This window comes from Sinocyclocheilus rhinocerous, unplaced genomic scaffold, assembly GCF_001515625.1.
Source record: "Sinocyclocheilus rhinocerous isolate Xijiao unplaced genomic scaffold, SAMN03320098_v1.1 scaffold3382, whole genome shotgun sequence".
Classification (NCBI taxonomy): domain Eukaryota; kingdom Metazoa; phylum Chordata; class Actinopteri; order Cypriniformes; family Cyprinidae; genus Sinocyclocheilus; species Sinocyclocheilus rhinocerous.
Window position 1 is genome coordinate 25442 of NW_015659703.1, and position 27641 is coordinate 53082.

General features: G+C 36.9%; 3 protein-coding genes and 1 pseudogene across 4 annotated transcripts in view; 2 read left to right on the forward strand and 2 right to left on the reverse strand.

The window, feature by feature from the left end:
- LOC107724050 (ranBP-type and C3HC4-type zinc finger-containing protein 1-like) overlaps positions 1 to 2510 on the reverse strand; it is a 7811-nt gene extending 5301 nt beyond the window's left edge. Inside the window, exons 1-5 of the mRNA XM_016532829.1 lie at positions 1986 to 2510; positions 1663 to 1749; positions 1195 to 1336; positions 921 to 1011; positions 537 to 843 (exon numbers count right to left, since the gene is read on the reverse strand). Coding sequence (XP_016388315.1) covers positions 537 to 843; positions 921 to 1011; positions 1195 to 1336; positions 1663 to 1749; positions 1986 to 2097 — 739 coding nt within the window. The 5' untranslated portion in view covers positions 2098 to 2510. The remainder of the gene's footprint in view (positions 1 to 536; positions 844 to 920; positions 1012 to 1194; positions 1337 to 1662; positions 1750 to 1985) is intronic.
- Positions 2511 to 5668: 3158 nt separating this feature from the next.
- On the forward strand, positions 5669 to 7264 carry LOC107724043 (gastrula zinc finger protein XlCGF8.2DB-like; annotated as a pseudogene).
- Positions 7265 to 12809: 5545 nt separating this feature from the next.
- LOC107724046 (gastrula zinc finger protein XlCGF57.1-like) lies at positions 12810 to 16664 on the forward strand. Of its 2 annotated transcripts, none has more exons than XM_016532824.1 (3): positions 12810 to 12855; positions 12948 to 13069; positions 14763 to 16664. In XM_016532824.1, exons 2-3 carry the CDS (start codon positions 12985 to 12987, stop codon positions 16562 to 16564), a joined length of 1887 nt encoding a protein of 628 aa, XP_016388310.1. In that variant the 5' UTR covers positions 12810 to 12855; positions 12948 to 12984; the 3' UTR covers positions 16565 to 16664. The 2 variants fall into 2 exon arrangements, with proteins under 2 accessions (XP_016388310.1, XP_016388311.1); XM_016532825.1 differs by lacking the exon at positions 12810 to 12855 and having other exon boundaries at positions 12881 to 13069; positions 14763 to 15303; positions 15676 to 16664.
- Positions 16665 to 22791: 6127 nt separating this feature from the next.
- On the reverse strand, positions 22792 to 26469 carry LOC107724049 (gastrula zinc finger protein XlCGF8.2DB-like). The gene is made up of 3 exons (XM_016532828.1): positions 26375 to 26469; positions 26132 to 26267; positions 22792 to 24052 (listed from the first exon to the last, which is right to left on the reverse strand). The coding sequence occupies exons 2-3, from the start codon at positions 26223 to 26225 to the stop codon at positions 23094 to 23096; spliced, it is 1053 nt and encodes a 350-aa protein (XP_016388314.1). The 5' UTR covers positions 26226 to 26267; positions 26375 to 26469; the 3' UTR covers positions 22792 to 23093.
- Between the last annotated feature and the right edge of the window lie 1172 nt (positions 26470 to 27641).

Below are 27641 nucleotides of genomic sequence, written 5' to 3' on the forward strand. Positions count from 1 at the left end.
CAGCACAACTGTTTTCAACATTGATAATAATCAGAAATGTTTCTTGAGCAGCAAATCAGCATATTAGAATGATTTCTGAAGATCACGTGACACTGAAGATGCTGAAAATTCAGCTTTGATCATTTAAATAAATTACGGTTTACAATATATTCACATAGAAAACAGATATTTTAAATAGTAATAATATTTCACAATTTTTACTGTATTTTTGATCAAATAAATGCAGCCTTGATGAGCAGAAGAGACTCTTTCAGAAACATCTCACCAACCCCACACATTTGAACAGAAGCATAAGTACTAGTATAAAAAGAAGCCTGATTTAACGAGAGACAGAGACTGGCTTGTAATGATACTGTGAGTGACACAATGACCTGAATATATCAGGAAAGACACTTAAATAATTCCACTGTCGTAAGGGAAAAATTGTAATGTTGCATTTTTTTATACAAGTAAAACGTCCTCTATTCACTCATCTTCGGCCGCTAGAGCAAGCATTTTTGGACCGTGCCAAACAGCTGTGAGTGACCCGAGCGGACCTGTGCTGCTGTGGCTAAGGCGGGAAGGTAAGGTGCTGTAGCCTCTCCAGTCGTGGCTGCCGGGGCCGCTGGGGGCCGGTGTGGGGCCGAGCGAGGCGTTCGGCGGCGCTGCTGCAGTCGGCATCGACACACCGTTCTCCTGCTGCTGGCGACTGAGGCAGGCGTGACGAGCAGACAAGAGATAGAGAAACGCAGTGTCGCCGTCCCTGTAGATGCCATACGACGCTAGAGAGCGGCCGTCAGAGCACAGACACTGAGCAATGACCCAGCGCTGCACGCTGGGGTGGAAACCATACTCAACAAACATCTGCAAGAGACAAACACACCATCAGATCAATCCAACACATCAGATCTGACTTCAAGATGTGCTTCGACCTTTCCTACCTGCTGCTTCAGAGAAGCGACGGTCACGTGAGGGTGGACTTTCACTGTGACACAGCAGGAAGACGACGCATCTTCTACAACCACAGCTAAGCTGAAATAAAAAAATAAAAATAAAAATCACATCTGTGAAATCTGTCACCATCAGGCTTTTAATGCATCTTTATGTACACTGCTGTTCAAAAGTTTGGGATCAGTAAGACTTGTAATGTTTTTAAAGAAGTCTCTTCTGCTCATCAAGGCTCACAGACACTCACAGACACACACACACACACACCTGATCTCCGTGTCGTCTGTGTCCCGCAGCGCTGGTTGGATACTCAGTGTGATCTGCTGCTTGGCCAGATCTGTGGCGTAGTGCACAGCAGCATGAGTATCTCCAGCCTCGATCGCTCGAGAAAGCTCTAGACACAGCTCCTCTACAGCAGACAGAAGAGAAGAGAAGAGAAGCAGTCACACAACGCTTACGAGAACAAGAAGATTTGTAGTGGAGACTGACTGATATTGAGTTTCTTTTATAACCAGTACTGATTATTTGTATATGCAGAACCAATATTTACAGTCAAACCAAAAAAAGCTTTCTGGAAACTGTCCGTCACTCCTACACTGTTAGTACTCAAACATGAATAAATAAAGTGCACTGCATCACAAAAGTGTGCATTTATCATATATATCAAGTTTATTTTGTGATTACAACAATGGTAGAATGGCTAAACCATTTAAACACTCCTATTAGAAAACAAACCTTTCATAGACAGCGACAAGACAGAGTTATTCTCTCCACAATTCATATTCTGCTCTCCATCATTTGAAGGATGAGAAATGTTGGCAACTAAGACAGAGACAGTGAATGAACAATCAGAAGCAGATCTTTAAACAAGCAGAGAGGCTAAGCATATCTGGCATGTATTTGATAATTTAATTTATAATCAGAGACAGAATGCATGCAGTAGATAAGAGTGAAACAGGTTTAACAGCAGAGTTTGATCATGTCGGTCATTTAGAGACCTTAGAAATTAATGTATCAAATATAATAGAGTAGGGTTGAATGTAGCAGTGACCTCTGACCTCTGTGCGACTCTCTGAGCGATGACATCATGACGGTGGCCCACTCCTGCGCCTCCTGCTCGCTGCGGAAGGTGAACGTGAGGCAGTCGTGGGGCGGCTTGATGAGACGCATTTCGTGACATCGAGCTGATTTGATCTCATACGTCACTGAGCGCAGATCAAACTCTGCCAGAGACTGAGAGAGAACAGCTCATAACACACCGCTCACTATACTTGCATACGAGTACCTTAACAGTGCATTAGTATCTTTTGAAAGGATACAACCCCAGTGACCGCTTCTGAACCACTTTTTCTGAGAATGTAGGAATATATTTTTTGTAACAACCTAATAAAGATGTTTACAGAACTTTATATTTAGCTACACAAGACTAGACTATAGGAGGGTAAACAGTGTTTACACAGACTGACAGATAAACAGACAGAACTGATGTGATGGTATGAAAGGAAGAATAGTGAGCCTGCATGCGTGTGTGTTAGTGTGAATGAGTGTGTGAATGAGTGAGTGAGTGTGTGTGTGTGTGAGAGAGTGAATGTTAGTGTGAATGAGTGAGTGTATGAGTGAGTGAGTGTGTGTGTGAATGTGAATGAGTGAGTGTGTGTGTGTGAGTGAGTGTGTGTGTGTGAGTGAGTGAGTGTGTGTGTGTGTGAGAGAGTGAGTGTTAGTGTGAATGACTCTCTGAGCGATGACATCATGACGGTGGCCCACTCCTGCGCCTCCTGCTCGCTGCGGAAGGTGAACGTGAGGCAGTCGTGGGGCGGCTTGATGAGACGCATTTCGTGACATCGAGCTGATTTGATCTCATACGTCACTGAGCGCAGATCAAACTCTGCCAGAGACTGAGAGAGAACAGCTCATAACACACCGCTCACTATACTTGCATACGAGTACCTTAACAGTGCATTAGTATCTTTTGAAAGGATACAACCCCAGTGACCGCTTCTGAACCACTTTTTCTGAGAATGTAGGAATATTTTTTGTAACAACCTAATAAAGATGTTTACAGAACTTTATATTTAGCGTGTGTGATTGAGTGAATGAGTGAGTGTGTGTGTGTGTTAGTGAGTGTTAGTGTGTGTGATTGAGTGAGAGTGAGTGAGTGTGTGTGTGTGTTAGTGAGTGAGTGTGTTAGTGTGAATGAGTGAGTGTATGATTGAGTGAGTGAGTGAGTGAAAGCAACAAGCGACCCGACTCAAAACAGGAAGCACGTCCGTCTGATATTTACTGCCCCCTTTTTTTATTACGTGAACATGTAGTTCCGAGAGCGGATGTGTAAAATAAAATAAAATAAAATAATTTAAACCTGAATAATAACAACTTCGATAATTTATCAAAAAATAAATTATTTTTTTCGAAGTATTTCTGGATAATAAATCTAGAACATACTCTTTTATTCTTAGATTATACGTTAATATACAATCAGCTTGACAACATGAATAGGCTACTATAAATATATATAGTATTATTATTATATTATTATTTTTATAGACTTATAGTACGTTTAAAAGTATTTTATTTTGCCTCTCCGTACCGCTGTCGCGTTGTGACATCATAAATTCTGCGCCGCGACTTCTTCGTTTGTTGTTATTTGACTGATGGAAGGTTTGTGTTTTGGTCCCTTCAGCCTTTAAGGTGTATAAAACGGTTCAAAAGTTCGTAAGTGTTTTAAAAAAATAAAATAAAATAAAATCATTTAAACCTGAATAATAACAACTTTGATAATTGATTGGAAATCACACATTTTTTTCTAAGTATTTTTGGGTAATAAATCTAGAACATAGTCTTTTATTCTTAGGTTATACGTAAATATACAATCATCTTGACAACATGAATAGGCTGCTACTATATTAGGAAAAAAAAAAAAAATATATATATATAATTATTATATATATATTATGATTATTAGACTTAGCAAGTTTAAAAGTCTTTTATTTTGCCACTCCGTACCGCTGTCGCGTTGTGACATCATAAATTCTGCGCCGCGACTTCTTCGTTTGTTGTTATTTGACTGATGGAAGGTTTGTGTTTTGGTCCCTTCAGCCTTTAAGGTGTATAAAACGGTTCAAAACGTTCGTAAGTGTTTTAAATTTTGCGATGGTAATTTTAGACGTAGTATTTTACCGTACAGCTTTGTCTGAAGTGCTGATAGTTTGTATCTCGTAATTAGCGGCACAATGTATGTTGTAATGTTGCACATGAGGAACAGAGGGATTTACTTGCCCCCTTTATTCTGTTGAGCATTCAAACTTAGCATCTTAAAGGTGACAAAGAAAAGTTTCCAGGCAAGCAGGAGCTTCAGATGAAACACTGTTGTGAATATGGAGCTCATTAAAGTGGAGGTTGTGGACATGAGTGATCCAGAGCCGTGTAAAGTGAAAGATGAAGAAACTGAGGAACAAAGAGGTTGGGGTCCATTTCTGAGTCTTAATGACTGATGATGAGGAACATTAAAGTAAGTTTAAGTTAGCATTTATGCATTTGGGAGATGAACCAGCTAATCAAGTGTGTTGAGGCAACACCCCTGCCATAAAAGATGTAAAATAACTAGCGCTGATTAAAAAATGTGAATGATTTAAAAAAAAAAAATTTAACAAATTAATCACATATTTTCTGAAATTAATCACGTTGAATCCCACCTAACATTAAAGTTTTTAAATATACTTTTATATTGCAGCAATTTCACATTCAATCTTCATATTAATGTAGAAACAACATAAAAACAGTATATTTTTTATATTTGTTTAAAGTTTTTTTTTTTTTATGACTGAAGGCGAGTATCACTGATAGCAATACTACTGACGTCTCTAGGAAATAGTGTTTTTTTATAGCCATTCAACATTACAGTATAATTGAGAGCTGTCAATTTTAACATTTATTAGACTTTAAAAATAACTTCTAAGTAGTGCTGGGCGGTATGACCAAAAATTTATATCATGGTATTTTTCAAAATTATACCGGTTTCACGGTACATGACGGTTCAATATACAGAAACTGAAGTTATCAAACACTAAATTCTAATTTAAATAAAGATTAATCCTACTAAAGCTACTAAAGTGATTGATTTCCTCTTTTTACTTTGATGAACAGTCATCCAAGCAGCTGGTTATGAGGTTATTTTGGCTGCTTTAAGAGCTGCCGCTGCTGAACATGACACAGATCTGACACGCATCGTAGTTTCTCATAACTCTTTACCTTTTCTGAATCATTTCAGCTCTTAAAGTCTCTATAATGAGCTGAGGAGTTGAATCGGGGGTGTTAGATGAGGGAGACAGTGCTGCTGCTCCAGGACAGTTTGGAAAACCAAACTGCATTTCAGAGACATCTTAAATCTGATGCATGCACAGTTTTAAGGCAGCTTTAATCGCCTTTTTGGTAACTTCATGACATAACTACGACATTGCATGCTCGTAGTTTCATTTGCGCTTTAATATGGTATAGTGCTTTAATATAATACAGCACCGCCGCCACATTTGTGCGTGCAATTGAAGAGCACGTGCTATAATCACAGTATACACAGACTTCACTTTAGTGTTTCTTCTTTCACTTTCTTGAACTGGTTTTGACTATTTAATACATTTTAATTTTAGACCAGATGGAGGTGAAAGAGGAAGTTCAAGAACCGAGTGTCGTCAAGGAGAACCGCTACATTGAAACTCCTGAAGATTTTAAAGTTGGAGAAGAATCTGCGGCTGAAACAACAGAAGCCAAAAATTCTTTCTCCTGCCCTCAGTGTGAAAAGACCTTCACACATAAAGGAAACCTTAGGGATCACATAAAAATTCACATCGGAGAGAAGCCTTACGCGTGCCATCTGTGTGGAAATGGTTTAACGTGTAAAGGAAGCCTCAAGTGTCACATGCGAATTCACACGGGAGAAAAGCCGTTCACGTGCCTTCAGTGCGGAAAGAGCTTCACAAATAAAGAAAACCTTAAGTGTCACATGAGAGTCCACACCGGAGAGAAGCCGTTTACTTGTCATCAGTGCGGAAAGAGCTTCGCTCGGAAAGTAATCCTTTAGAACCACATACATAACTCACTCCGGAGAGAAGCCTTACACGTGCAAACAGTGCGGAAAGAGCTTCACAGATAAAGGGTACATCAAGCGTCACATGCGAAGTCACACCGGAGAGAAGCCGTTCACATGCCCTCAATGCGGAAAGAGCTTCACACATAAAGGACAGCTTAAAGATCACATGAGAATCCACACTGGAGAAAAGCCCTACACGTGTCCTCAGTGCGGAAAGAGCTTCAAATGTAAAGGACACCTTAAGACGCACATAAGAACTCACACCGGAGAGAAGCCTTACACGTGCTACGAGTGCGGCAAGAGCTTCACAGTTCAGAGAAGCCTAAACATGCACATGAAATATCATTCTGGAGAGAAATTACATGAGTGTTTTGAGTGCGGCAAGAGGTTTGCAGAGAGCAACACTTTCAAAACGCATTTGCTCATTCACTCTGAAGAACGGCCGTTTAGTTGCGATCAGTGCGGGAAAAAGTTTATTCTGGCGGCACGCTTGAAGGCACACCTGAAGCTTCATACGGACAAGAGACCCTACTTATGCTCTTTTTGCGGAGAGAGTTTCAAACTGCTCGGCAATTTAAAATCGCACCAGAAAATACACGCCAGTGAGAAATCGCATGTGTGCTCTGAGTGCGGTAAGGCTTTTACCAGAGCGACATACTTGAAACGGCACCAACGGACCCACGCTGGAGAAACCCATGTGAAGGGATCATTGGTTCAAGAACCCTAAAAACACAAAAGTGCATACTGGAGAGAAGCCATGCCGCTGCCAGTGATGTGGGAGGACTTGATGGACTGGCATTCAGCCCGAGACCCAACTCTGTGATCCTACGTAGGACAAGCGCTTTGGAAAATGGGTTTTCAGCACATCGATTTATCTACTGCTTCACATTATCCAGAGTAGAGCAATGCAAAGCTTGTCTTCTGTAATGAGTAAATAGTGCGACATTCAGATGTAGCCAAATGTAGAAATTCTTCCAAAACGGTGCTTTTAAATAACCTAATGGTGATATTTGTGCTCTTCAAACAAAGCCATGTATGCCACTAAGACTGAAGAAAACACATTGTGATTTTGACATTATAAATATTTAACATTCCATATTGTTGCTGCTTTAGAAGAGCAAAAAGCATTAAAAAAAAAAAACATTGAAAACCTCATGTTCAAAAGTACAAAAACTGACAAGCAATGCTTGTTTACGCCCATAATTAAAGAGATAGTTCACCCAAAAATGAACTAAATGCTGTTAATTTGCTCACTCTCAGGCCATCCAAGATGTAGGCGACTTTTTTCAGTGAAACAGTAAAGAAGATTTTTAGCCGAAACCGTGGCCTTTGGTGATTCATACAGTGCAAGTCAATGGCTACCAAGTCACTGAGAGTCAAAAAAGCACATCAGGCAACACAAAATTAATATCCATGGCTCCTGGCGATATATTGAGGCCTTATGAAGCGAAACGATCAGTCTGCGGAAGAAACTGAACATTATTTACTGCATTATTACCTGTATTCCAGAGCCTCAAGTGTGACGTCCAGTTCACGAACGAATCATTCTTTTGAACCGGTTCTTTTAGTGAACTAGTTTAACAAGTTCACCAAATCGGACTGATTCGTCTGAATCAGTTAGTGGCTCGAGCAGCAAGTTACTCAATCAGAACTCACTTTCAGACGCCTGACAGTCGCTGTGACTAGAAATGAGCTGAAACACTGGTGCATCTGATCCTGTGATGAATGAACTGATTCAGATCCAGTTCCTTCAGCAGTCACTGAACTGAGGAAACCGTTCGACTCAGACCGAAGACTGATATGAACTGACATTAGCTGGAAAAATTACTTATTTTTGGATTATTGACAAATTATTTTTCTGTTTGACACTGTAAAGCTGCTTTGACACAATCAGTATTGTATTAAGTGCTATATAAATAAAGGTGACTTGACTTGCGTGAACCGAGAACTTATTGGGTGCTTTAATTTAATAACTGCGTTTGTGTGATGTGCACGATTACGTAAACTGATAAATCGGTTATTTGAACCAATTCATTGTTTCAATGAATTGGTTCAAATAACCGATTTATCAGTTTACGTAAACTGTCCGAAAGAACCAGTTTATGGAAAAGAAACAGACTTCCAAGTTTGCCTGAGGCTCTGGATTACAGGTAATAATAATGTTGTAAATAATGTTCATTTTCTTGCACAGACTGATCGTTTCGCTTCATAAGACCTCAATGTATCGTCAGGAGTCAATGGGATTAATTTTGTGTTGCCTGATGTGTTTTTGACTCTCAAAGTGATGGACTTGCATTATATGGATCACCAAAAACCACGGTTTCAGCTAAAAATCTTTACTGTTCTGCTGAAGGAAAAAGTCACCTACATCTGGGATTGAGTGAGTAAATTAACAGCAAATATTAATTAATGGGGAACTATCCCTTTAATGCTTTTGTCCATGCTTTTCAGCAAATTTAAAAAGCAAGCTGCACTTAAGGATGCTCATACTTGAGTTTTCTCTTTTAAAAATGTTAAGAGTGAAAAAGAAACCCAGTTCTTTGTAATCACATTGCAATAGCTGTAGTTATTACAGTCTGAAGGCAGCATATGTTCCCTCCTTTGTAAATATTTTTGTATTGCATGTCTTTAGTCCTTTAGTGAAATAGGACTCTCTTGTATGCCTGTATGATTGCTGAATGACAATAAAGGTAATCTTGACATTATGTCATTGGCATTCTGTACCTCGAAGTCCTTAGCATGTTATAATTTCATAATTAGCCAACTGACTTGATAGTCTAGCTACTCTTATTGTATACTATTAGTATAAAAAGTGCTTTAAGTCTTACACTTACTTTTAAGTAGACAATGTTACATTCATGATTAATGCAAATCCTTACTAAAAATGTCAGAATTGCAAAATCGATCGGTAGTTATTAATGTTTTAAGACAAAGTCAACTTTATGGCAAACTTTGCACTCATATATTGATGACATATCATCCGTATTTTCTGATTTCATCATAAGGGAAATTTCATCTTGTGACTGACGTTTAATTACACATTTTATACTGCAAATTCTGGTCATCAGAACATATTAAAATATCACTGTGAATTGTAATTAATTTGATGGACATATGACGTTGTAGTTACTTCGCCAATAAGAAATTGCCAAAATATTACAACCTTAAGATGTCGTTTTATTAAAACAAGTTTTTTTTGTGATTTTAAGACCTTTCGGGATACTGCAATGATTCGTTTGTCTTGTTCACACACGACCAACGCTGCACAATTATGACAAAAATCATAATGGTTGATTATTCCCTTGAAATTGTAACTGCGATTATTTATTAAGATTATCACAATTGATCTTGAATGATGTTTATACCATTGTTTAAAGCAACTGCATGCCATATTTTTATATAAAAATAAGCTGAAAACACTCTAAGTGAAAAACTTTTATTGCTTTTCTGTAGTATTAAGCCTCAAATGTGAACTCTACATTGGATTGGTTTCTGATTTAAATAAAAAAAAAAAAGTAAAAATATACATGGTATTATAATGTTAAACTAAAATTAAAACAATGGAAATCCCTTAAGATAACCTGTAGAAATTAAGAAAAAAAAAACATCTTAAAGGGGCAGTTCACTCAAAAATTACCCCATAATTTACTGACCCTCAAACCTTCTTATGTGTATATGACTTTACTGTGTGTATAAAATCTAACTGAATCATTCTTAATTTGCTAAAATTGATTCTGAACTGAATCGTGAATCAAATCTATACCAAAAGATTCACACCACTACTTTAGGATAAAAATAATAATATCCCACCATCCTCTCAGATTTTGGCTGCTCTTTTTCTTGCCAGAATAAATCTGTGGTGTGTTTGCTAGCAGAGCACGACTTTAAAGAATTGCCAAGAATTAAAAACGTGCAAATAATACATTTTCTTGACTGGCCCATCATGCAGTCCTTATTGTAGAGCCCTGTGCATGTGTTTTTAAGCCTTGTCATTTTAAACGTTCAAGCGCAATAAACTGTGAAAGAGAGCTTAAACTGGTACTCACACACTGAGTACAGAATTCAGTTATTTTTTTCTTTTTTGATTCTTATTGCGCTTAACTTTCTGTGTATTTGACCATTTATGCCAAAATCTTAGCGAGTATTCAAGTAAACGCAGTCGGTTAAATGATTGTGACCAATTGGGAGACCATTAACAGCAGTCTAATAAACCTGCTGCTGTCTGTGTCCTTTATACACAGAAATGTCCAATTTAGTGGTATATGAAAAGTGTCATAGCGTTTTCTTTTTGTTGTTATTAAAGGCATAGTTCACCCAAAAATGTTTGTAACGAAACTTCTATAGTTTAGTTACCAACAATTTGTGTTCAACAGAAGAAAGAAACTCATAAAGGTTTTGAACAACTTGAAGGTGAGTAAATAATGACACAATTTAAATTTTTGGGTGAACTATACCTTTATTAAAAAGGCAAACACTATAATACTTAATAATTTACCATCAGAGAAAATTTACTTTTTACTTTTCACTTTATTTCAGACTCATGAATCCATATCAATACAAACATATGTTTATGTTTGATGTCCATCCATTGTTGTCCTTATTGCTTTTGGTCTTTGGCCCTGTTTACATTTGGACCTGGTATTAAGATGCATTTTTAGTGAAACAAATCCAATCAGAAGTGGTTATCTGCAACAGCTTGAGTTAGGATTGTGTTATTTCAGGGAGTTGATCCCATTAAATGAAGTTTGGTTTAAGTAATTTTAGTCCTAATGGTGATCTACTCCACCAAGCTACTGTTATAAGCATGAGCCCCGTCAGACTGGTCGTGGCGGCGGTGTTGCAACAATATATAGTGATATTCTCAATGTTACACAGAAAACAGGATACAGGTTTAACTCATTCAAAATACTTCTGCTTAATGTTACACTGTCAGAGATGCAGAAAAATCTCTTGCTCTGGCTACTGTGTATAGACCGCCAGGGCCGTTTGCAGATTTCCTAAAAGAATTAGCGGTTTTCCTCTCAGACCTATTGGTTACTGTTGACAAAGCGCTAATTGTCGGAGACTTTAACATTCATGTTGATAATACAAATGATGTGTTAGCACTTGCGTTTACAGACTTAATAAACTATTACTGATATTAACTACATCGCTCCACATTATCATCCGGGTATTGTTCCAACCACTAAAGATAGATTCACAAATAACCTGCCTGATTTGTCGCAACTGCTATGTGTACCCATAAATGCACATGAACTAGATGAAAAAACTAGCAATATGGGCACTATATCCTCTCTCATAGATTAGAAGAAGTTGTTGTCACCGTCAAATTAAAAAAGGTTAGCACCATGGTACAACAGCAATACCCATTCTCTCAAGAAAGAAACTTGCAATCTTGAGCGCAAATGGACAAAAAAACTAACTTGGAAGTTTTTAGAATTTCGTGGAAAAACACAACTAGATCCTAGTGAACTGGCAAATTACAGACCCATTTAAAATCTTCCGTTTATGTTTAAAATGTTAGAAAAAGTTGTGTCTGCTCAATTGTTTCTTCCTGCAAAAGAAAAAAAAAAGATATCTTGAATTTCAGTCAGGTTTCAGGAACAATCATAGCACAAAAACTGCACTTGTTAAAATTACAAATGACTTGCTTCTTGCGTCAGACCAAGGCTGCATCTCATTACTAGTTTTAATTGACCTTAGTGCTGCGTTCGACACTATAGATCATGACATACTCATAGATCAATTACAAAACTATACGGGTATTCAAGGGCAGGCTTTAAAATGGTTTAGATCCTACCTGTTCGACTGTTATCACTTTATTTAAATGGGGAGTCATCTCAATTAATGCCAGTAAAGTATGGAGTGCCACAAGGATCTGTCCTAGGTCCTCTGCTATTTTCGATATACATGTTGCCCCTGGGTAATATTATTAGAAAATACGGGATTAGTTTCCACTGTTATGCTGATGATACTCAACTATATATCTCAACAAGACCAGATGAAACTTCTAAATTATCTAAGCTAACAGAATGTGTTAAAAATGTAAAAGATTGGATGACCAATAATTTTCTCCTATTAAACTCGGATAAGACAGAGATATTACTTATTGGACCAAAAGACAGTACACAGAATCTCGTGGATTACAATTTGCAACTAGACGAATGTACGGTTACTTCCTCTACAGTCAAAAATCCGGGTGTTATATTAGATAGCAACTTGCCTTTTGAAAATCATATTTCCCATGTTACAAAAACAGCATTCTTCCATCTTAGAAACATTGCCAAGCTACGAAACATGTTACCTGTTTCTGATGCAGAAAAGCTAGTTCATGCATTCATGACCTCTAGACTGGACTATTGTAATGCACTGCTAGGTGGTTGTCCTGCATCTTCAATAAACAAGCTACAGGTAGTCCAAAATGCAGCGGCTAGAGTCCTTACCAGGTCAAGAAAATATGATCATATTACCCCAATTTTACAGTCTCTGCACTGGCTACCTATTAAGTTCTTTTAATTACAGGTATACTCTAAACATTTTGCAAATAAAATAATTGCATTTGAAACGTGTATAATTACAATGGAAAAAGTAACAAATACATTTAATAATGTAATAGCAGGTTCAGTAAAAAAAAAAAAAAATCTGAACATAAAAAAAAGAGGATCAACCGACTTAAGATTTTCTTTACAGAAAGTGCAGTTCGTTTAGAGTCGATACTTTAGCCGGAGGTCTTTTATTTTGCCCCGCGGAACAGCTGTGACGTCATGACGCCGGCGCCGGGACTCCTCCCTCTGCTGTTATTCGACAGAGGAGAGGGTTTTGTTTCGAGCCGTTCAGAGTTTAAGGTGTGTAAAACGTTCAGTACGGTTTGAAGTTGATTAACTTTGCTCTCTATTTCTTTCTATTAACTATTCCAGTCGTCTTAAACGTGACGCAGAACTCTTCGAGAAAAGTAGAAGAGAAATCTTCATGTCATGGAGTTTATTAAAGACGAGCCTGAAGACTGGACTGATCCAGAGCCCCGCAGAGTGAAAGATGAAGAAACTGAGGAACTAATAGGTTGGTATTCAAAACAATTCCATTAAATTTGCTTATTACTTCTCATAATGTGTCTTAGGCCAGAAAAGAGCAAACTACTTTGTTTAATGCACCAAAGGTAAATTGAAAGGAAACACAGTAAATGCATATATCTGCAGGTTATTTGGAATACAGTAACAATATATATATATATATATATATATGTATATGTGTTTAAATTAGGGTTGGATGATATGGCAAAAAAAAAAAAATCTCAGTTTTTTGCGATGTATATCTGTATTTTCTATGCTTTCTATATATATATATATATATATATATATATATGTCCTGCCCAATGTTGTCCAATGACACAATGTTCATATTAAAGGCAGTAAAATAAACAAAGTGATTGTAACCATGTAGGCAATGCTATATATTAAGTGCAAAAAACGGTTAAAATCACATTGCATTCTAACATTGTAAGATTACAGTCTAAAAACAAAAATAATGCATTTTACTAAACAAAAATTCTATTCACTAAAAAAAATAAATAAAACAAGGCTATTTTGATTACCCCAGTACAGTCACTTTATGGTTAGTGCTATTATAAAAATACACTTACTTGTAGGTTTAAAATTCTACATATGGCACATTTATTGTGCAAGTACAAATATTTTAGGAAAACGTATATTTTCACAATTACTGCGCTCCGTCTGTGCTCGTTCACTGAAGTCTGTGAAGTTTAGCGGAGAATCGCATGCAGAAGGCTCATGCACTCCTGACAGCAAAATAGAAATATTTCCATGACTTTCTAACATTTACAGAAGGAGAATATACCAGTGAAGTCTAAGTTATGCACTGAGGAAAACAGCACACCAAACACATTAAACTGCGCAAGGCTGTCTGTCAGAGCATCTGACGGGGCGAGCCGCTTTAAACTATACGTGTTAACTATATCTTACCAGTGATTTTAAAGCCCTTAATATAAAGCATGTCTCATGTTTAGGACAAATTGAATTGTGCACTTTCCCCGCAGCAGCTCACTCTGCGTCCTCTGCTTTTTTTGCAGATGCGCTCGCATCAATATAAACAATATTGCCTCGTACTATATTGCTTATAAAAAATATATCGATATCGTTCAAACTCGATATATCGCTCAGCCCTAGTTTAAATATTCATAGCCTATTTCAACAGTGTATATATTACCTCTTAAATTAATAATAATAATAAAAAAAATATTGATTAACAAAATTAATAATAATATTATTATTATTAAGTGATATGAGATTTTTCATTCATATTTTAATTTATGAAGCATACTAATTCTGAGATTCTGTCATTTTCACAGTATATCATTTTTTCTAGTGGCTTACAAATACAAATTTACCTTCAAAAACAGTGGTAATCAAATCAATTTATAAAAACAACAGTTTAGTTAAAGGAATACATTTTAAAACATTTATTAAATTTTTTGGCAAGTTTATTAAATGTTGTGATTTGACTTATTGTCCATATTACTGATTTGACAGAAAAAAAATACCATTTTGATAATGTATTTAAAATGACAATAGTATCAGTAGTGTTTAACTTTTAACACATTAAACATCCCATTAAAAAAAACAAAAAAACAAAAGTTACTTGATGTGTTTTGATATCTATTTTTAATTTGGGCTTGACTTTTTGACATTTTTTAATTTCCCCTTTCTGATTTTTGTCAATTTATCGTTAATTGTAGACCTGATAGAAGTGAAAGAGGAGAGGCAAGAACTGAATGAAGTTGAGGACAACCACTATTTCCAGACACCTGAAAATTTGATAGCTGAAGAAAAACCTTTAATTGATTATCAGTCTGAAAATCTTTCACAAACAGGACGCCTTAAAGATCCCATTAAAAGTCATACCAGAAAGAGACCTTTCACATGCCATCAATGCGGAAAGAGTTTCACACATAAAGGACGCCTTAATGTTCACAAAAAAGTTCACTCTGAAGAGAGACCGTTAACTTGCCTTCAGTGTGGAAAGAGTTTCACAAATAAGGAAAACCTCAAGTGTCACATGAAAACCCACGCTGGAGAGAAGCTTTTCTCGTGTTATGAGTGTGGAATGAGTTTCACTAGCAAACTAACTCTTCAGAATCATGTAAAAACTCACTCTGGAGAGAGGCCTTTCCCGTGCCACCAATGTGAAAAGAGCTTCAATCATAAAGGACACCTTAATATTCACACGAGGAGTCACACTGGAGCAAAGCCCTTCGTGTGTCCTCAGTGTGGAAAGAGGTTTATTCATAGAGGACATCTTAACGATCACTTAAGGATTCACACCGGAGAGAAGCCTTTTACATGCACTCACTGTGGAAAGTGTTTCACACATCAAGCAAGCCTCTCCTGGCACATGAGAACTCACCCTGAAGAAACTCTTAAGCGTCGCACGAGAATGCATCCTGACGAGAATCCGTTCACATGCACTCACTGTGGAAAGAGTTTCCTTCATAAAGGACACCTTAATGATCACTTAAGAGTTCACACTGGCGAAAAACCGTTCACATGCCCTCACTGTGGAAAGAGTTTCAGTCATAAAGCATACTTTCATGTTCACTTAAGGATTCACACCGGAGAGAAACCATTTGTGTGTCCTCAGTGTGGAAAGAGGTTTATTCATAGAGGACATCTTAACGATCACTTAAGGATTCACACCGGAGAGAAGCCTTTTACATGCACTCACTGTGGAAAGTGTTTCACACATCAAGCAAGCCTCTCCTGGCACATGAGAACTCACCCTGAAGAAACTCTTAAGCGTCGCACGAGAATGCATCCTGACGAGAATCCGTTCACATGCACTCACTGTGGAAAGAGTTTCCTTCATAAAGGACACCTTAATGATCACTTAAGAGTTCACACTGGAGAGAAACCATTCACATGCCCTCACTGTGGAAGGAGTTTCAGTCATAAAGGATACTTTCATGTTCACTTAAGGATTCACACCGGAGAGAAACCATTTGTGTGTCCTCAGTGTGGAAAGAGGTTTATTCATAGAGGACATCTTAACGATCACTTAAGGATTCACACCGGAGAGAAGCCTTTTACATGCACTCACTGTGGAAAGTGTTTCACACATCAAGCAAGCCTCTCCTGGCACATGAGAACTCACCCTGAAGAAACTCTTAAGCGTCGCACGAGAATGCATCCTGACGAGAATCAGTTCACATGCCCTCACTGTGGAAAGAGTTTCCTTCATAGAGGACACCTTAATGATCACCTGAGAATCCACACCGGAGAGAAGCCTTACGCGTGCCAACAGTGTGGAAAGCGTTTCACACATAAAGGAAGCCTTACGTGGCACACGAGAACTCACAATGAGGAGGAAGTTTTCGCATGCCACCTAAGTGAGAAGAAATGTACAAATAATGTAGACGTTGAGAGTCCGATAAGAATTCTCTCTGGAGAGAAGCCTTACACGTGTCCTTTGTGTGAAAAGAGTTTCAGTCGTCAAGCAATCCTTCAGAGTCATGTAGAAACTCACTTTGAAGAGAGTCCTTAAAGGCGCTGTAGGTACTAAAGCATAACAATACCATAATATGTAGGGCGGGGACTAAATCAATGCATCGCGAAATGATTCTGCATCGATTCTGAGGTTTTCCGAAGGCATCGCGATTCTCTCTCGAATCGATTCTGAGCTTAGTTTTTAACAGCAGATGGCACTGCGTGCTTTAGAAATTGCCGAATTCTGCTTGCTTCCAGATCCTTACACACGCACCACTTGAACCTAAAATAATCATTCATAAAGTTCGAAAAGGTTGAAGCGAATTACAAGGATGTTCACAGTGGGCTGTGTTTACATTAATCTCGCATCATAAAAGCCGATATGCAAGTACATTTAAACTAGGGCTGCACGATAAATCGCATGCGATATTTAACGCGCATCTTGTCAGAAAGCTGGTTCTGTAATCAGCGGTAAATCTCCATCACGTGCGTGCTTTCACATTGAGCAGCATTAACTACACAGAGCCGTTGTTCACTGACGAGCTGCGCAAAACCACGTTCATATTCGCGCGATTTTTTGCGCAGCAGAACCGGCTTTCTGACAAGATGCGCGTTAAATATCGCATGCGATTTTTCGTGCAGCCCTAATTTAAACACTTACATTACTCAGCCGAATTCTATAGTATTTCCACACCCCGGGTTGCCAGCTGGCAGAAAACACAGGGAATTGCAGCCAGAGAAGCCAGCAAACGAACTGGGTCAGAGATCGCAGATTCTATCTGTCCTCGGCATCAAACTAAAACCCTCTAAGACCACAGGCATATTAAAACGTGGATAAATCAACTCATCAGTTTACAGTGTAAGGCTCGTCGCCTTCCATTGTCAATTCATTACTGTTTCGTGTCTTCAATCGGACAACCCGCGTGAGCATCAGGTTTGAGGAGGAGAGGGTCGGGAGAAACGATATTTTATATTTAGACAGCAGTACCCATTTCAGCCGCTAGCTATCAATATTACATACTGTACCTTTAAATATGCCCTCAGTGTAGAAAGAAACCCCTTACATAACCTTGGGAGAAACTAGGTTATGAAATCACCTTTTGAAGAACTTGCTTTCGGCTTGCTCACTGTGGGTATGATAACGAGTATATTAAGATGGCTCTAAATGGAACTGCTCAATGGTTACCTATGGTAGATATTTCTTCAGTATTTTCTGTAAAGCTTTGAAGCAATGCACATTACCATTGTGTATGAAAAGCTTTGTAGATAATACTGGCTTACGCATTTTTCTTTGCATTAAATTCCTTTTATTAAACTTAACAACAATTACAGTTTCTTTTAATAACAAAATACATGAGCAAGAGTTGGGTTCCTGCAACAATATTTGTTTTATTTACACTTGCAGTAAGATGTATTTAGGCTTTAGTTTGGTTTGTTTCCATTTCCAAGGACTTTGGGTATGTTTGCACGAAAACGATGTACTTAAAACGAACAACAACATTGTCAAAACAATCCCCGTTCACACAGATCCATGAATTCTGCAAACTTTATAACACTACGGTTGAACCACTGGTGTCACAGACTATTTTAATGATGTCCTTGATACCTTTCTGGGCCTTTAACGTGGTAGTTGTGTTGCTGTCTATGGAGGGTCCGAAAGCGCTCAGATTTCATCAAAATATATCTTGTGTTCTGAAGATGAACGAAGGTCTTAAAGGTTTGGAACGACATGAGGGTGAGTAATTAATGACATTCCGAAAATCTCAGAATCGATCCACGAATCGCGGTGCATCGATTTATTGTCCCAGCCCTAATGATATGTTCGCAGATATTTAGGAAACATGCTAATTCACATACTTGTTTCTCTGAAAAACAGTGCTACAGCCAGTTACTTTGAAATGTGTGTTTCGTGTTGGAATCTCTGTTTTTGTTTTGGTCTGTGTGACTCCGTTCACTGCCAGTATACTCTATAGCAGTGATCCTCAAACCTGGCTCGCGAGATCCACTTTCCTGCAGAGTTTAGCTCGGTAGTTGTGTTGCTGTCTATGGAGGGTCCGAAAGCGCTCAGATTTCATCAAAATATATCTTGTGTTCTGAAGATGAACGAAGGTCTTAAAGGTTTGGAACGACATGAGGGTGAGTAATTAATGACCGAATTTTCATTTTTGGGTGAACTATCCCTTTAAACGAGCAACACATGGTGTAAAAAATGACTTGGCTGTGCTTTATTTTCAATTTTCATTAAAGGTATTCTGAAAAATCTAACCTTTAAAGTAAAATGTGTGTGTGATATTTGTGCGCGACAGTCATTGGCTCCCCTTAATTTAATAATTTATGGAATCTTGCTTTACCAAAAATAACATCTTCCTTCAGAATCTTTCCAGATACAGCTATTTGTAGTGGTGTCTGAAAGCATAGTGGAAATTGAGTATACCTATTTAGTCCTATAATGTACCACAATATCGAGTGTACAACAAAGTACACTCAACAGCTAGCTGCTAGGTTGACAACAGACCACAGAACAAGCGTGACAGAGCCCCTGCCTTGGACACAAATCCCTGAAATTAAGACTTAAACTTTATTACTTAAAAACCTTCTGCTGATGTCAGTCAATGCGCTTTGAGATTGTGTTAAGCCTGCGGTTGCACTAAAGACAAGATTCTTGGGTGATAAATTTGGATTAGTCACCTGTCAACCTTTGTTGGAAATGTTTCTGTTTTTTGAACACTTATATTGTGAGAAAAGGTTTTTTAAGTTGTCACAATTGTCAAGTGTTACATTGAGGCAACATTGATATTTTACAAGGTCGACTATTTAGTCATAAGGCACTACTATAATATAGACAAAGATTGTTTTTGTCTAGTTGCACTGCATATTTGAGTTAGGTATTATGAGTTAGGAGTATTAACAACAGTAACAATTGTTTGGTACACTATTGCTGGGGAGGAGAAAGAATCTCCTTTTATTTCTGTTATTACACTTATATTTATACACAACATTTCTGGCATCAAATTTCAGTATCCTTGTTTCTTGCTTTCTACTAGACATGTAATATTTCTGTTAGTATAAGATTATTTTTTACTGTGATGTTTCTGGCTATAAGGAAATTGATTATCAAGTTTTCTATACAAGTTTAAGTTTTGCCGATGAATAATCATTTTACTTGGATGTTTCAAGACAACTGGGTTTGTAAAATGTAAAGTTTTAACTTATGTCGGTATAAGTTTGTCCAGCTAGCAACAGCACCACGTCACTGACTTACGGCATCAAAGTATCTTGTCTGGCTCTCTTCCTGCTAATCTTAGTGATTATGAGATACAGTGACATGCAATAGTTTGGGCACCCCTGGTATATATATATATATGAAGATTGTACTGTGAATAGTTGAGTAGATTAGGAAATTAACTCCAAAAGGCATAAATGTAACATTTTAAGCAAGATTAGTTTATTATTTTGGTTTTGTGCAATTTTAGAGTAAAAGAGGAACCAACCACTATGAAAAACTTAGACACCCCAAGAGATTAGATTTCTCAGATAACTTTTACCAAGATTTTAAACCTTAATTAGCTTGTTAGGTTGAGGTTTTGGTCTGGAACATCTAGACAACTGTCAGAGGGAATTGCTCATAGGATTTTACGAGAAAGGCAAATCAAAACCTTGTTTGACTTCAAAAGACCTTCAGGAAGATGTAGCAGACTCTGGAGTCGTCTTTCACTGTTCGGCCTTAACGGAAGAGACACGAGACGAAAAATGTTCCTGTGTCCTCAACACAAAATTCAGTGTCTAAAGTTTGCAAATAAACATCTAAACAAGCATTTTGGAAACAAGTTCTGTAGAGGTGAACACAACACTTTGGCTGAAATGAGCAAAGGTATGTTTTGAGATAAAAAAGGTGCAGAAATTTATTTTGAGATAAAAGGATGCAGAATAATATTTCACTGGTAGATAGGGGAATGCATTGTATTCAATAATCTGATTTTTTCAGACAGGAAGAATGGCTGAAAATCACTAAAATAAGAATTTAAAGACTTGAAAAGCATTTACAAGCAGTTACTTAGTACTGACCATGTACGGTGCCCAAAGTTTTGCTTCAGGTCTTTTTCCTTTTTTTTTTTTTTTTTTTTTAAAACTGTAAAATATGAAAATAAAAATCTTTCTTACAATATTTAGAAATTTGTCGTCTTTAAATTTATGCCTTTTGGAAGTCAGGTCATGTTTCAATTGCTTAGTTATGCACAGTGACAGAAATTTGGATCAGGGTACCCATATTTTTGCATGCCAGTGAATAAAGTAGATTGCCGTCACTGAATGGCTGGTTGTCTAAGTGGTGTCCACAGAATAGAATAGGATTCATAGATAATTGGCTGAGTTTTAGGGTAGACCTGCTAAAAAGAGATGTCATATTCTTTGTAGAGTTAGTAATTGACTAACCAGGGCCCGTGTCAGGAAGCAGACAGACTGGCTTAACTAACCGTCTGCTTGTAGTTTATATAAATTACAACACACAGTGACTGTATCATCTAGTTACTTTAACATAGAGACTATGTCTGTTCCACAAACTACCAAATGCAAAACGACTGTTGTCAACTTGGATAATGAGAACAAAATAAAATATAGCTGCAATCAGCAATTACGGAGCCAAGCACAACAGAGGCAAAACGAGGAGCTAAGCATGGCAGGGAGCACCAGACCAACTGCAGCAATGAGTAATTAAAGACATTTTAAGATGATTTAAGTCAAAATGGCTGAAAAATCATAAATACAACCACTAGTAATATGATTTAAAGGTTTATCACTTTTGAACAATAGGTGGCGCTGTTATCAAATTGATGTGGTGTGTTCAGTGTGAGGTGACAATGGCACACACAAAGTCTGGTGTGAATATGTCAAAGATTTGCAGAGATGCGGCCTCAGATGCAGTTTGGCATCATGCCAACAAATTTGTTGACACTGTAAACGAAATCCATTTCAACTATGGACATGAAATCCATAAGGTGAATTTCACCACTAGGTGGCACGGCCCTGAAACTTTTTGAGTACCTCCAGGGCATGGAGCCAATGACACATGCCAAGTTTTCTGATGATACGTTAATGTGTTAGTAAAATATGCCAATTTATGACAAAAATCTAAATTGGTTATTGTTTGACTCTGTATTCTGCACCAAATCTAAAGAGACCAATCTTGTGATTTTTGGCCAAACCATTTAGAAGTTATAAGCAAAAAGCCATTTTTCATATATCCTGACCACTAGGTGGTGCTGCGCTGAAATTGTGCATGTACCCTCAGGCCATGGTTGTTATAACACACACCAAGTTTGGTTTGAACATGCTAAAGCTTTGCAGAGATATAGCCTCACGTCCATTTTGGTGTGTTCTTCGTAGAATTTGTTCGCGTGTTATTCGACAACGATTTGACTCAACTTGAATTCCATATCTTTTTGTCAGCATGGTCTAAAGATGGTCTGAGCCAATTTTGGTGAAAATCAGACAAACCGTCTAGGACGAGTTAAAAAATAATTCAGAATTGCAAAAAATCTTGACTTGTAGCAATTAAAATTTTGGTATGCGTTCAGCTCGACATGAGCCAAAGAATCAGATGAAAAAGGTAATTTTGCTTCTAAACTTTATGGTTCAAAAGTAATTGGCATAAACATGAGTGCAAATTTGAACTGTTGGTGGTGCTAGAGGGTTTGAGTTAGAGACTCCAAACTTGCTATGGTTAATGTTGAATTATGGTTAAAGTTGTGTGCCAAATTTCATAACTTTCCTGAAAGAGGTTCTATGGGCTGCCATAGACCCAAGAGCGGAAGAAGAAGAAAACAAACGGATACAATAGGTACCTACAATAAAATAAAATACACACTAATGTTTAAACAAAAGATCAATTTTATCAAAACCACAAACTCCCTGTCAGCATTTTTTTATTTTTTTTTACGTTGCCAGCCACCGCCAACATTTTTAATCATTTTCACAAAAATTTCACGGCCCCCAGAATACTTTGTTGTACGAACATCTGAACATGCAATACATCAAAAGAAAGAACAGAGCTTCTGCTTTTAAACAAACAAACTGTTTTATTCTAGCTTCAAGCATTCTTTTTTATCAACACTTAGACGTGGCTAAGTTTCATAAAAATGCAACATTTTGAACAAAAAGCTGAGAAAGTCATGTTTTTGTCAAAAACTATGTCCTGATGGGATTCAGAAAAGCCTCACAGTCCTAAACTACTTCCGGGGTCGACATTTCATTCGGTAACGTTAGGCTTTTGATTTATATGCTGTTTAGTGTTTGATGAATGCATTTCTTTTTCTTTTGTTTGTTCTTAAATGATTTAAAAAGTTTTTACATTCTTTTGAATGTCTGTCACTAATGTGTATGAGATGTGCAACGTAACTAACCTTGCCATATTAATTTCATGCTAGTCCACAATCCAACATGAACAAAAAACATCCCTTCAAACATTGTGGTATTGCAAAGCCATACAAGTTTATTGACCTCTTTTAAGCTTTCTATGCAGAATTTGCATCAAAGTACTGTTTAATGGGAGAAAAAAAAAAGTAATTTTACACCATTTACATTTATTTTGGCTACTTCTGACAGTGCCTTTTATTATGAGCCAATAGAAAAATTGATGTGCTGAAATTCATCCCACATGAAGAGCAGCTGTATAGCTCCTCTCCAGCAGGCGCCCGTTCTTGTGTTTCTGAAGTTTCCGAGGAAGTGTAAGTCTCTGTGCTCTTTGAATCCTTGTCTGTTTTTTCTCCAGTATGGATTTGTTGCTGCGGTTTCAAGTAGCTCGCTCTGGCACAGGCATTCACACCAGCATGCATTTTCTGGTGTGATTTCAAATTGCCGAGCCATTTAAAACCCTTTCCGCACAAAGAACACAAATAAGTTCTCTCATCAGTGTGACTTCTCATGTGTATCTCTAAGTGAGACTGAAAAAGAAACTTTTTACTACAGTGATCGCAGTTAAACAGCCTTTCTGCAGGGTGAATGCGCAGATGGTTGAAGAAGTTGATCTTGTCTGCAAACCTCTTGCCACACTCCGAACACTTCAGTACGTCTCCACAATAAAGTTGCAAATGACTTTTCAGCTGTCTTTGTTGAGCGAAACTTTTTCCACACTGAAGACACGTGTAAGGCGTCTCTCCGGTGTGAAGTCGTATGTGACACTTAAGATTTCCTTTGTGTGAGAAAGACTTTCCACACTGAGGGCAAATGAACGGTCGCTCTCCAGTGTGAGTTCTTGTGTGGATACGAAGGTGTCCTTCACTCTGGAAACTTTTTCCGCACTGTTGGCAGGTAAATGGGATCTCGTCAGTATGAATTCTCATGTGGCTACGAAAGTGTCTTTCACGTGAGAAACTCTTTCCACATTTATGGCAAGTGAAAGAACTTTTAGATCTCGTTTTCTGAGTTCTTTTTTCTGAGCAATTATTTTCTGTCTCTGTGCAACTAAAGGATTTTTCTCCACTGGTGAAATCATGGTGTTTCTCCTCCACTTCATTCGCTTCTTGGCTTTCATCTTTCTGCAGCATCAGGTCTAAAATAAACATATTAAACTGTCAAAAATCAATTCAAAATAGAAAGGTGAAACACAAAAATAGATGCCCATTTTAAGGCCACAAAGCAACAGATATTAAACAACTACAGATTGATTCTGTAATTCTGTTAATGTTGTTCTCATGTGTCACACAAGGACATTTGAGCTACCCAAGAACCAATGAGGTTTGTTCTCGTGCGTCGCACAAGCATGTTCGAGTTTCTGCAAGAACCAATGAGGTTTGCTCTCGTGCGTCGCACAAGCATGTTCGAGTTTCTGCAAGAATCAATGAGGTTTGTTCTCGTGCGTCGCACAAGCATGTTCGAGTTTCTGCAAGAACCAATGAGGTTCTCATGACAAGAAAGTTTGATTGAGTTTATTTGAGTTTACTAAATTAAATTTGTTTACTGTATAAAATGATTGTGTCTTGTGACAGCTCGATTCATATAGATTACATCTATAATTGCTCTATAAACATTTTGAAGTGTAAATTTTGCCTTTTAATGGAGAGACAAAAATCTCAGCTTTCTTTCAGATATTTATTTTCAGATATGACACGGAATGACATGTTGGTGAGTTAATGATTTATAATGATTGAGTTAATGATTTTTAATTTTAATTTTTGGATGAACTACCTCTTTAAGAACAGAGGATAGGTGGCACACTAAAGTAGGGGTTTTCAAAGTTCAAACTCTTTAGGGGAGGTGCAGATTAGGGCTAGGCAATATGACGATATTTATCATTACGACAAGTTTTAATCAATAGGGTTTTGCTATATATTTTATATTGCGGTACATAAATGCATCCTTGCATGCTTAAAGTTACTGACACGTTAGAGTGATAAAGAAACATGGGTGAATAAGCAAATAAAGAGTGTGCTTGATAAGTTATTAAAAGTGCAATAAACCATTCAAGGGAACTGAATTCGACACTTGCATGCAGGCATCGGGATGTACCTTAATGTTGCACACAGAAACCAACTCTTACAAAGAAACAATTATTTTATTTTATTTTTGCATGTAATGTTTTAAACACCTATTTTTTTTACTTCAGAGTCGTGCATTAAAATTAAGTTTAAAGGAAATTTACATTTCTCATTTTTATTCATAAAGATAACATGGAAAATGTGCCATGCTTTAGTGGACGATTTCTGCCACCTGCTGGAAATAACAAACACTTTTCAAATAAAAATGACATGAAATTACCATTATTACCAGTAAATGAATAATAAAAAGAACAGCATTTACTTAACAAAATAAATATTTTGTAACAACATACACTACAGTTCAAAAAGTTTCGGGTAAGTAAATTTTGTTTTCTTTATTTTTCTTTTGAAAGAAAATATGTCTATTTAGCAAGGATGTGTTAAACGGATAAAAAGTGACAACATTTCCAACAAAGATAATAAATCAGCATATTATTATGATTTCTGAAGATCATGATTCAGCTTTGATCACAGAAATAAATTACAGTTTACAATATATTAAAATAGAAAACGGTTGTTTTAAATTGTATTAATATTTCACATTACTGCTTTTTCTGTATTTTTGATCAAATAAATGCAGCGTTTAGCAGAAGCTAGACATATATAGCTAGACATATCTGAAAAAAATTGTGTTCTGTTTATTTGTGTTATTGCACGTAATTATTGCACGCATCTTCCTATTTTAATATTATTTACAATTCACTTGTTCACATAATTGTTTAAGTCTAGGTGTTAACACCTAGCAAATTTTGATTTAGTTTTAGTCTTTTGATTAAAAATCCATTTAGTTAGTCATCTGAATTGTTTTAATTTTAGTCAACTAAATATCATAATATTTTAGTTGACTAAATCTAATTGGTTTAATTAAAATGCAATGCATTAATGAAACATTTCACTTAAAAAAAAATACAAGGGACGATCTCTTAAATATGTTCCATCCTGATTAAACATTTTAATGGGAAATACATCATCACATTGAGCAGCTTTAATTAGGCACTCATATGACTCATCTAATGTCAGTTTATATGACTGTAAACATTTTCAAAAATATTATTTTCTTTATAGGAAAAACTGTAATGAGAATGGAAACCCACCTATTTTTTTCTCAGTATCTTCATCTTTCGCTTTGCATGGGTCTGGGATTCTTATTTCTTCACTTTCTTCTTTAATAAACTCCATGTTTATCATGTGTCACGCAGATCTCATGTTTAAGATGATGAGAATAATGAACTGGAAATATAAAACACAAAGTAAGTCTTTCTGCAACTCGTGTAGATGCGCTTTACACATCATTTATGTTGCACCATTCACATAAAACATTACATCCAACACTCCACCTTAATCTGCAATACGCTGTGGAAAATAATCGATTTAAACACATTAAATACTGATGGGTTCAATTCCACACAGCTCTCACTGGCGCAGCATTATGGCGTCAATACAAATCAAAATAAAAGTCCTGGGCAGACGCTGTTTCCTCATGAAATATAAGTGACAGGATCATTTTATTAGATGAAATTAATATTTAAATACACGTCGTCCAGCGAGGCTCCACAGAATAAATATTCACACGTTTTTTATGTAGACTATTATTAAAAATTGCCTTTTGTAGTAATGAAATTAATAACTTGTAATAGACATCTCCATTAATATTATTATTATTATGCAATTTAGGCTTTATGCCAGTGAATTCATTGGTAGTTTAATATTTTCACACAGCAGTTTTTAAGCAGACTAAAACTAAACGTTTATATGGGACAAACGCCACCTTACAAGAATTATGTCTGTAATGTATTACCAGAAGATGAAAATAAGTACAATATTCAGAGGCTGGACGGAGATGTTTTCCTTTAACAGTGTTATTCTGCTTGTCTCACGCATGCAAACAAACCCAGAACATTTCTCAGATTTCATCAGAGTCCCGGAGGTTAATGCAAACCAAAAACAAATACTGAACTAATGAAATATAACATATTGAGTTAATGAACTGCTGAGATTGTGAGCCTGTGCTTGCTTTTAAATTAATGTTGTAGTATGCGGATTCCTTATATTTTATTTAATATACTATTTGAAAATTATTAATCATCATCTTTGTAATAAATGTTTCCTCACAGTTTTCTGTTTGCCAAGAGGAGCTAAAGCTAAACAACTCTAGTCAGTCCGAGATCACTTCAGATCATTTTTAAAGAAGTGTGTGCATTTTTAAAAACCATGTGTTTGGCCCTTAATAATCCAGCTTATCACGGTGACAACATGCAAAAGTGTTGTGCACCCCTGGTAAAGTTTTATTTTACTGTGAATAGCTGAGTAGACTATTTCATTACATTATTATTTATTATACATATTATTTATTACATACTTTCAACATTTTAAGCAAGATTAGTGTATTATTTTTGTTTTCTGTGAGTAAAAAAAGGAACCGAGCACCATGCAAAAGGAGTGGGCGGAGCTAAATATATAATTTGGCGCCCTTTTTCACATCAGCAGCCAATGAGCTCGCTGCTCAACATTCAAATACTCAGCTAGTGCTTGCTGTAGCAGTTGCAGCGTCTTCAGAAGCCCTCCACCTTCCCCAGCTCCACCTGTATAGATCTGCTACGGGGG